The sequence below is a fragment of the Pteropus vampyrus genome, unplaced genomic scaffold, assembly GCF_000151845.1.
Source record: "Pteropus vampyrus isolate Shadow unplaced genomic scaffold, Pvam_2.0 Scaffold348, whole genome shotgun sequence".
Lineage (NCBI taxonomy): Eukaryota > Metazoa > Chordata > Mammalia > Chiroptera > Pteropodidae > Pteropus > Pteropus vampyrus.
The window spans coordinates 1,678,614-1,689,181 of record NW_011889129.1 but is presented as its reverse complement, the minus strand read 5'-3'; the positions used below and the strand labels follow the sequence as shown (position 1 = coordinate 1,689,181).

At 48.7% G+C, this 10,568-nt stretch overlaps 1 protein-coding gene across 1 annotated transcript in view; it reads right to left on the bottom strand.

Annotated features, from left to right (window-relative positions):
• LOC105304668 (paired box protein Pax-2) overlaps nt 1-10,568 on the bottom strand; it is a 52,044-nt gene that overhangs the window by 11,016 nt on the left and 30,460 nt on the right. Inside the window, exon 5 of the mRNA XM_023522537.1 lies at nt 9,891-10,017. Coding sequence (XP_023378305.1) covers nt 9,891-10,017 — 127 coding nt within the window. The remainder of the gene's footprint in view (nt 1-9,890; nt 10,018-10,568) is intronic.

Genomic DNA, 10,568 nt, shown 5'->3' with positions numbered 1-10,568 from the left:
TCCATCGGATGGTTTATTAATCTCCTTTGAGAGTTTTCTAAAAAACAGAGGCTCTTCAAGAAACAGTAGTAGTTGAGAATCTTAAAGTACCCAGAAGTGTTAGAAGCACTGTACTTGATGAGGATATCTTCTCAGTTCAACTACAGAAGTCCCTGAAGATTCTAAAGCCAATTTCTACAGCAATCACTACATCGGAATCAGACAGTGCACTTTTGTCAGACATTTCTTACCAAATGGGCCAGATCGAATCAACTGTTTTGGAGACTCTAAGTGCAGTTCTTCTTACAAGTACAGAGAAAAGCAAAGTGAAAGACTATTAAGAAATTGGAAAATTTCAGCCACCAGATAATTCATGGTCTTTTGTCAGGACTAAGATTCAAGGACCAAGTTGTGTTTCTACTTGCATGAAGACTAGCTAACATTCATTGAACACCTACTGTACGGTAGGCACTGACCTAAATGCTTTCTATGTCTTATTTCATTTAAGCTTCACCTCAATCTATGCTGCTGATCTGTTTTTGATCACCGTTTTACAGATGAGAAAATGAAACTCAGAGGGGCTAAGTATTATGTCCAAGATTTCACAGCTAGTAGATGGCAGAACCTGGGTTACAGAACAAACAATATATTCAGTATACCTAGGTAATTCTAGAACGACATTCTCAAGTACTATAGACCCAGAAAATAGGTATTTGGTCTAGGAAAGTAACCTGGGATTATGTTAAGCGAATCCTTCCTGTAACAGAACCTCTTGTCCCTTTTTGTTCCTTGCATGTTTCACATTCTTCCATTTTCTACAGCAAGGGTTTTTTAATTGGGGTTCCCTGATCCTGTAGGACCCCATAGTTATGCTTCAGGGAGTCTGTATAAAGCCATACATAAGATGTTATAGATATACATAGAGAACGTCTAGATGATTTTCATCCTATTCTCAAAAGTATTCATGACCCAGAGATTAATTATTGAATTGTACCAATAAACAAGATCATACAAAGAACAGCAAAATATCACGTGAAAGAACGGAGAGGCTTATCCCAAGTGAGGAAAATGTCAGCATTCAGAAGAGTAAGGAAATAATAAAAAGAAAGCCACCAAAGCAGCAGAGATGCTTTGGCTCAGTGATGGTTCAGACAACAAGACTTATTAGACATAGATTTATACAGCAAAAGTTATATTCAGTGAGTTTAGAGATGCTTTTCCTCAGCATCTTTCTCTGAAAATGAGCACTTTCGTTATCCACTTGACACTGTGGAGGACCCTAAGGCCACAAAACATAACTCTTGTTTTACTATCCTATCCTCAAGTTTGTCTGCTTCTCATAAGGTAGCAAAAATGAAGACATTAGATTGCTTCAAGGTTGGCAGTCTGTGGCTGCATTTGACACAAGCATTTATACTAATTCCAAGAACCCACAGTTATTAAATTTGTAATTACTGCCTAAATATACCGTACACTTACATTTACTATACCAATTATGATCACTTTATGACTGATCCAAGTTATATAACACACTAAAGTAACAAACTAAATCTGTAAAAGATGCTTTGAAAGGAGAGGGAGTTTTCTTTTTGCATATTTCATTTTGTTTCCTATTTCCCAGGTTTCCAAATCCTTCCAAAAGTTTCTCCTCTGAGGCAGAGATGCCTGTGTGAGGGCCCCCAGCCCCAGGCTCTGTCTTGGCCCCACATCTCCCCATCCTGAGGCTTGCCTTCTCTGGGTTCCAGCAGAGGGGACTGTGCCGGCAGCTCAGGGTGGGTGGCTGCTCTGCTAGCTGATTTTGCTTCCCACTGACAGCTGGACCTTTAATTTAGCCCCTGCTATGTCCTAGGCAGGGATGCTGCCTAGATCTGTGTGAGCTCAGTGAGGTCTGCGCCAACACAGCTAACCAGCTGGACACAACCAGGCATGCTGTTTACACCCCTTCTCCTCAGAGCACATAGCCTTCATCTGAGCCATGGGAGTCTGCTGACCCAGGGCCCCACAGGAGGAGACTTCCTTCTACTTCAGCTGCACCATGGATGGAGCTGCAGCCTCAAGATCCTGGGATAAGGCTAAGGAGTATTGGGGAGAACCACATTTTCAGAGGGCTGATAGGGAACTTGGTTATCTTCTAGTCTAATTCCCTCATTTTACAGAGGAGGAAACAGGCTCAGAGAAAGAGGAAGACCTTCTAGTCCTCTCCTTTTTTCACTTCCCACCATGCTGCCTTCTCTCCGGCTCCATTAGCAAATCGTAAATGAAGATTGGAGTTGGGCAGGTGCTGGCACTCCTGAGGCCGGGCTCAGGCTCATCGATGAGTTCAGAGTAAGAGAAACCCTCGCGCTGGGTGGGCAGAGGTTAAGCCTGTTTGCACAGTCTCCCGATACTCCAGCTCTCCCAGTTCCTCTCCGGCTTTATTTTGTTCTCGGAGAGCACTGAATTGTCAGCTCTAATCCTTCCGAAAGCGCAGCGTTTTTCAGGCGCTCTGTGTAAGTGAAACCCTAATCCCAAGGAAAACGGGCCACTTAAGCTGCTGGAGCATTAGGCTGCTCTCAGAGCCTGCCCAGGATTTCCTCCCACCCCGCCTGCCAGCCCAGCCGCCACCAGGGAGGAGAAGGGAGGATTCCAGGATGCAGGAGCGCAAAGCCCTCTTAGAAGTGACAATAGTGGCAAGGCTTGCCTCTCAAAGCTCAGGGTTGAAAAAGTGCTGGCGTGTTTGTCCTGAGGCTACAACTAATGTAGGTGAAGGAAGGATTCTGATCACCCTGGGGAGGGAGTGGCAGGGTCTTCCTGTCACCTCGTGAGGAACAGGCTTTCAGGTCTTGCCTAGGTGGCTTTGAGACCACGTGGACATTTTCTGAGTCCTTGGTCTCAATACATACTTGTAACATTCATTGGGACACCACTAATTACAATTTCTGCTTATGCAGAAAAGGTTGGGTTGACTGACTTTACTTTTACTTAGCCAACCGTTTTGTTTTGTTTTTTTTTTTTTGTAGAAAGATAAGAGTAAACAAGGTTAGTACTGGCAGATCCGCCCTTTGGAGAACTTTCCTTTGGGACAACCCCAAGCATCTCTAAACATTTATAGCAGTTGAAAGGTTCCCTGTATTCTAGCTCATAATGAAAGTAGTGCTCAGTGTTTTCTACTAGGCAACTCTTCGTTAGCCTGAGTTGGCTACTATATGAGCTTAAAATCAAGATCATTGATTTCTTGAAAATATTTTCACTCATCTTCAAACTGGCCTCTCTCCCTGATCTCTAAATGAATTGGTGAGACTGTGCTGTGGAGGACCAAACAGTCCATTTGGCGTGCTTGGCCTTTGGGTCTTACAGATGGAAGGAAGAAAGGCCCAAGGTAATGGGTCGATTTTTTTTTTTTTTTTTTTTTTTATGCCTAAAGCACCTGGTCTTCCTAGGTAGTCTCCCATCCAAATATGACCAGGCCATGAACCAGGCCCGACCCTGCTTAGCAGCCGAGATCAGACATTGGGCTTGTTCAGGGTGGCATGGCCGTAGACCATGGGCTGTGGCTCCAATGGGGCACGAACCCAGGGCCTTCTGCATGTAAAGCAGATGTGCTAACCGCTACACTATGGAACCATGTCTAATGGGCCAAATTTGAACTCAGCTTAGAAGACCATAGAATTACATCTTTGCTAAGATGCCTGGGAAGGCTTCATACCTTCTTTATCTTTCCCACGACTTTCCTCCCCTCTACAGCTCCAATAGCAGCCCAAAGCACCCTGCTGGGAAGGACTGTGGGGGCACAGACATGGGTGTGGGATTGGGGCTGGAGATTAGAGTGGTACAGATTTTATTCTGCTCTCTCTTTTATTTGACCGTACCAGTCCTAGAGTAGATTAATGCCTCATCTTTTCAATATCCTTTTTCTCTAGAGCTGGATGAGATAAAGGAGCAAGGGAAAGAGGCCTGATCCAATGACTCCCTAGGCTGTAGGCCCAGGGCACCCACATTATCTATCAATGTCTCATTGCTATGGAAATGCCCCCATAATTAAATCAGAGCTGAGATCTAGTGGCTGGAGGTCCTTGGGGATGTGGCTGGAGGCCTCAGGGATGTGGGGAGGAAGCTAGCCTCTTTCGAGGGGGCCTTCTCAGCTTAAAGAAATGGTCTAGGGCCTGGGGTGCTGAGGAGAAGCCCTCTGGCTGAGTTCGTCCTCGTCCTTGCAGTAAAGGGCTCTCTGACTTGCTGCATGTTGATGTTGCCCTAGTCCTTTCCTTTTAAGGTTGGAGAGGAACTCTGATGTCTGTGTCCTAAATTCCTCTAGCTAATCAGGGACTTTGAGCCGACAGACAAGGCTAGGAGACTCCCAGCCTCCTTTAGAAACATTTCTCAGCCTTTATTGCCCTCTCCTCCCCCAGGGGCGGGCCAAGGGCTAAGCTGTTTGTTTTATGGAGGGGAATGCTGTTGCATTGGAAGGGGGTTGTTAACTACAGGAAAGAGGCAGTTCCTGGAGGTCCTCAGGACTCCCTGAGTAGGGGGAGGAGGGTTTCCCAGGGCCCACACCTCTATCTGCTAAAAGGCCACTTCACTGACCATCCCAGATGTGGGCAAGGAATCTGAGCTTCTAAGGGTTTGCAACCCTTTCTCAGAAGATGAGCCTATACTGCTCTCCAAGGCGTCCAGGAAAGGTTCATGTCTTTCCATGGCCTTTGTTTTTCTTTGAACTTTGCCTTACTGCCCACCACCCCACCCCTGCTCTAATTTGCCAGCTTCCAGGAAACCAGCATCTTCTGCTCCCTCTTTCTGCCTTAGGTATACCCCTCTCGGGCAGCACCCACATCTCCTCCTGGTTCTTAGCTATGAATTCCTTCAGAGCTACAGACTGTAGGCATTAAGAGAAATTTCTTCCAAGCTCTTGAATAAAACCACCTTCCCTCCACTAGAACGGTGAAGCTAAGAAGGCCTTTTATTTTTATACTCCCACCCCCGCCTCCCGACATACACACACACCGCCCTTGTCACAGTTCTCCAATGTTCAGACATTTTTCCAAAGTAAAGAGAAGATTTTCTGCTGAGACTTAGCTGTCTGGGAGTTTGGATAAGCAGGAATCAGGCTCTACTTTCAGGGCTACCTGAGGCTCATCTCTTTCTATGGCTCCAGCTCCCCAAAACAATAAACTATAGGTGTGGTCTTCATTCTTTTCTCTTAATTATCTCTGTTATCTCACGATTTTCTGAGCAGTGGTGGGTAAGGGGATGTGGAATCCAGATCTGTGATAAACACAAAACTATACTTCTCTTTTATCTTTTTTTTTTTTTAGCATATTAAACATGCTTATTTTATAGTTGCTTTTGGATTGTTTTATGATCTCCAGTTCTTGGGGGGTGTTAATTGTCCTATTTATTGCTTCTGCCAACTCTCCCTTAGGATAGTTTGTGTTCATATGAGGTGTGTAATTTTTTATAGTGAGCTCATCTTTAGCGGTGAATTTTTTTTCTGCGGGAGTTCCAGGTGCCCTGGATTGTGGAATGTCTCTGCAGAGAAGGTTTGCCCTTGTTCTTGTTGGGGTTCCTGAATGGATTACTATCCTGGACAAATTTTTATGTAAGTTCTTGGCTAGTGGTTCCTGCCACATACTCATAGTATAAATTTAGACTCTGATCCAGGGTCAGGCTTAGGGTCTCCATCTCTCATGGAGACTTTTCTCCCCTCACTTGCTTCCCTGGGCCATTGGGATGAGTTTGTGTGTTTCTCTCGCATAAACAGTGTTGTCTGCTCTGTTCCTGGCTTTATGCAGGGTAATACTCTGTTCTAGCTTCTTGCTTCTCTTGGACTCAAGGTCATGTCTCCTGCCTGGTACGTTAAAACCCCAGCTTTCCCCAGTTAGGGTTTACCTCCAGTGTGATACCAGCAGTCTCTCATATACTGCTCTGGATTTGAGTTTCCCTCTATATCTGGCACCAGAGAGTGAAGTCTGGTTGTGTATTAACAATTCTTGTTGTTATATTTTACCCAGCTGTGTTTTGGTGAGTTTCACCTGCCTTGTTTCTAGACCTCAGTCTCATTCTTCCATTACTTCTCTGGGACTAAAGTGAGGGAGGGGAGAGCTACACTGCACAACGTTCTCCCAGTGTCTGGCAGTGATTCCCACTAGAGGCCAGTGAAGCCTGTGCAGTGGAGCAGGTCCGGGGACCGGCGTATTCCTTGGCTTCTAGATGGAGCATGAAGAGCCTCTGCACAATTTCTGACTTCCTCCAGCACCATCTTGCTCCATTCAGGCTCCAGGGTAGGGAACCTCCTCTCACCTTCATGGCAGACTTTCGCCAGGTCAAGGGACTCTCTCAATGCTCAGAAGCATCTCCAAGAGACTTTGGGAATCCCCAAACTAGTAGTCATCTTCTCCTCCCAGCTCAACAATAATGCCAGTGTCCCCTCATGTTCCTCTATGGCTGCAGACCTGGCCAGGCACAGGAAGGGAGGGGTCGAGGTGAGAAGGTAATGGGGAAGATAGGCTCTTTTCTACCAGGGATGGGAGACGTGAAGGAATGAAGGCACCAACTCACAGTCAGAGCCAGAGTCCTCACTGAAGAGGCCCTGACCCAGAGGTCCCTGGGACTACTAAGGGCTTAATGGTAGCCCTCTGTGGGGTCCTTAGAAGGGTACCAGACATAGCCAGCTAACCTGAGGAAGCCTGGGGCCACAATGCCCCTAGCCCATTCTCTTATCTAGCTGGTCCCTTTTTCCTTATCACTTAGGAGCAACTCGGCTCCGTTCCAGACCAGCAGCCTAGAGCAGTGGGCTGGAGAGAAGGGATGTCGCTGAGCTAGAGCAGCCCAGTGGCGGAAGGGAAAGTGGGTGATAAATTTAAATAACCAGCTTGACTTGGCAGCTTGCTGAGTTGTGATGCAGTGAAATTAAAATCTCGGCAGAACTTGCAAACACTACCCAGAAAAATCGGTCTCTCTCCTTGATTCCACGATGGAAGGTGGGGAGGGGAGGCTATCAGGCTGAGCCCCAGCCTTTGGCAGCCACCCTTGCTTGCAATGTGATTAGCTGTGTCCTGGCCCACTGGGCCCCACTCTCCCCTCCACACAATAGTCCAAGCTCCTCTCTCCTCTCAGTCCTGACCTTGTGGAACAGTTGTATCAAGTGGCTGGTGAAGTCTGAAATCAGCCTCCAGTGCCAGGAGGTGGCAGGAATATCAATAAGGTCAGCTCTTCAAGTTGGGCTAGGACATTTCTGGACCAGTTTCATCGGGACTCATCCTGGAGGTTTGCAGCCTTAGCTGCCTGTCCCCTGGGAAGAAGATGAGCTGGGTGCCTGAGATATGGGGGATGAAGAAGGCTCCTTGAACACCTGGGTACACGCGAGCCAGGCTGTGGGCATTGGTTGATCCCTCCCCGCAACCCTCTCATGGGAGCACATATCTGGCCAGAATCACCTGCCTGAAAGGGTCTCCCCTTTTCTTTCTCCACCAAATAAAGCCCTACATATTTTCCAACAAAATCAGCTTTTTAAGAATCTTTGAGGAGAATTTCTACAAATATACCAAAAGACTCTCCCACACCCCAGCCATGCTTCGAGCCTGGTTCTCACAGAGGCCCATATTTTTCTAGAACTCTTGTATCTGCTCTCCTTACATCACTGCTCACTGCTCCCCACAAAGTCCTGGCCTGGAGGCCAACATGCTGGACCTGCTCCTGAGATGGCCCATGAAGTCTCTGGGCACTGCCCTGTTTCTCACCTTGACAGTTCCTCCAGCAACTTCTGTTTGTCCCCATAATAAACACATCATGAATCATTCATCTTTAATAGATTATGCAAATTAGGAGGACATAAAATCAACAAAGATCAATAACTGCAGCCATTTAATTGCCAGCAAAAATATTTTAAGAATGAGCAGCTCTTTCTCGGGTAATGGCACCATTCATCCAAATGTTGGATCTTGGCCTCAGTGTAGGAAAATCATTCCCTGCCCCTAGCCCCTCCCACCACCCCTCCCCCACCTCTCCACACACTTCTCTCTTTTTGGTAATTTCCAGTTTCTGAGCGAGTTTCCCCGTCATTACCACTGGTGAACAGCTCCGAATGTTAATGGTTCTGCTTTTGTTACTCCTCGCTTGATTGAAATGTCGCATACAGATTGAGATGTTAGTGCTAACTTGCCACCTGGGAATGTCAAGCTGGGTCTGAAATGAACTTTTCTCACACTTGGATCCAGATGGATCAGCCGGAGATGTTCCCAGGCTGAGCTGGGACTGTTCCAGGGCCATGGGGGGGAAGGCGGGTGGGGGAGGCTCAAGGTGGAAGGACTTTTCTGTACCAGCCCAAGTTCTTCTGCAGCGGGAGCCCTGCCTCAAAGTTCCATCTCTCCACCCCAGAAAGTTCCATCTCTCCACCCCTGAAAGCTCCTGCCTTCTGGTCCATGGCCCTGGGCCCAGGGAAGCAGAGCTGGGATTAGAGGAAAGTCTACTGGGCTCTCTCTTATCTTTGGAAAGTGATCATTGTCACTCTCAGCAGATGAGGAGAAAAGTGGCCTGGCCTGAGCCATCTCTCTGCCTTGGGTCAGAATACCCAGCAGCTCAGAGAGCTTCTGAGTTGGCCTAAGGAGGGCTCATGTCAAGAGCCAGTTGATAATAGGCTGTGTCTTCGTCCAGCTAAGGTTGTCACTCCCCAAAGCCCATCCATCCAGTTCTCTGACACTTCCAGGACTCAGTCTCTCATTGTTTAGCCAAATAGCTCAACTCTGTCTAGCTAGAAACAGCTGTACAAGGACACCCCTTAAGGAGAACCTGGGAAAGCTAACAGGGCTCTCCCAAGCCCCACCAGGTAGAGGCTAAGTGGCCACTTGCAGCCCACCTTAGGCCTCAGCTGTACTCAGATCAGCTGCACATCAGAACCAGGGCCCTGTCCTACAGCAGGGCTAGGCCTGCTCCCTGTCTTTGCCACTAACTGTGAAGCTAGCTGTTTGCAGTCCTGCTGCCAGGTCCCTAGGCCGCCTCCGCTCGCCTTGCTCGGCAGGTAACGCCTCAGTGTCTCCCAATCCCCACCGAGACCCTTCTCAATCATTCTGTCTCCCAAGGAACAAACGGCACATTGGCTTTAGTGTCTCCAGAATAATTAGGTGAATTTTAATAACACCTCAATGTGTGTCTCTCCCACTTGGGCACTTCCTTGGCCTGGAAACCTTTCTGCAATGCCAGGCGCCTTCCACAGCTGGCAGCTCTGAGGCCTAGAGTTTCATCGGCTGGGCCCCTCACTGCGTCACACCTCGGCCTTCTTCCACTCTAGCTGCCTCTGCTGCTCCTAATCAATGGGAGCCCCTGGATTTGGTGCCCCTTACCCCTGTGGGACAGGCCTGACCCTGCCTGCCTTGAAATCAAGCCTTAGTCTCTGTAATTTCTCTAGGAAGCAGGAGAAGGACTGAGATAATTGTGCTTATCTATAACCGCAGAGCTGGATGCCATGTCCTGAAGCCCAAAGCCACAGTGATCCAGGCTGCCCATAGGGAGAGGCAAGCAGGTTCCCAGCAGCCTTGGGGAAACAAGGGCATGGAGGCTGGACACTGGGCTCTCATGCTCTCTTCTCGCCATCCTGGCCTATTTACCCTCTGGCTTCTCCTGCACCAGTCCTAGCAAGAGGCTTATAATTCTGGGCACCTTGGTGGAGGCAAGCAATGAAAGGCAAGGAGAGAGGCAAGAGGATGGGCAGAAAGAGCCACCGACAGCCCCGTTTTCAGGCTGAAGCGCACAGAGACCCTGATCACATTTTTCCCTCTTCAAATCTATGCACGTCTATTCAGGAAGCACCCTGGTTTTTGGAGGCTCGCTGTCTCTACAGATATCATGGCAGGGGGCCCACTTGTCACACTAGGCCCCAGATGGCATGGGCTGAGGCGCCCTCACCAAAAGCTGTGCCCCCACCCTCCTGGAAGCCCCCTTACCAGTCACAACAGGGTATGTCTGCGTGCCTGACACGTTGCTGCCCAGCTCGGGGTTGGTGGATGCAGATAGACTCGATTTGACTTCATCAAGCCCAGGGGTCAGGGCTGGGAGGGAGTACTCGTTCCCCTGGGAAGAGAGAGAAAAGCGACAGCTCTCTATTGATGCGCACACACGGAGAAAGGGCTCGGTGTGCAGATGGGGAGGAGGACCGAGGAGCGCTCCCAGACGGGGTGGAAGGAGATGGCCAGGCAGAGGGAGGGCAGAGTGGGAGGGGCGGGCTCGACGAATGATGGAGAGTTTTGTGTGGGTGGGGGCAGACCTGACTTGTGAAGCTGAGGTGCAGCCTATACATTATCGGTGGTTATCCCAGCACCCTTTACATTTCTGTAGCAGTTCCTGCCTCAGAAGCCCCAAGGGTGGAATGTAGCAGCGAAGATCCCCCTGCTGAGAGGCAAGGGGTATTTTAAGGAACCCCTGGGGTCGAGAGCCTTGGGGAAGAGGGATGGACCATGACATGATGGCAGAAGCAGTAGCTGGGGGAAGGGCCTAGTGGAGCCTCTAGCCTGGCACTGCTGGGCTGGCTGAAAGGGTGCTGGCGCCCCTTTTTTAAAAACAAACAAAGACAGCCCCACGGGCCCCTCGCTCTCTGCCTGTGCACTGGGGTATGAAATTGGGGA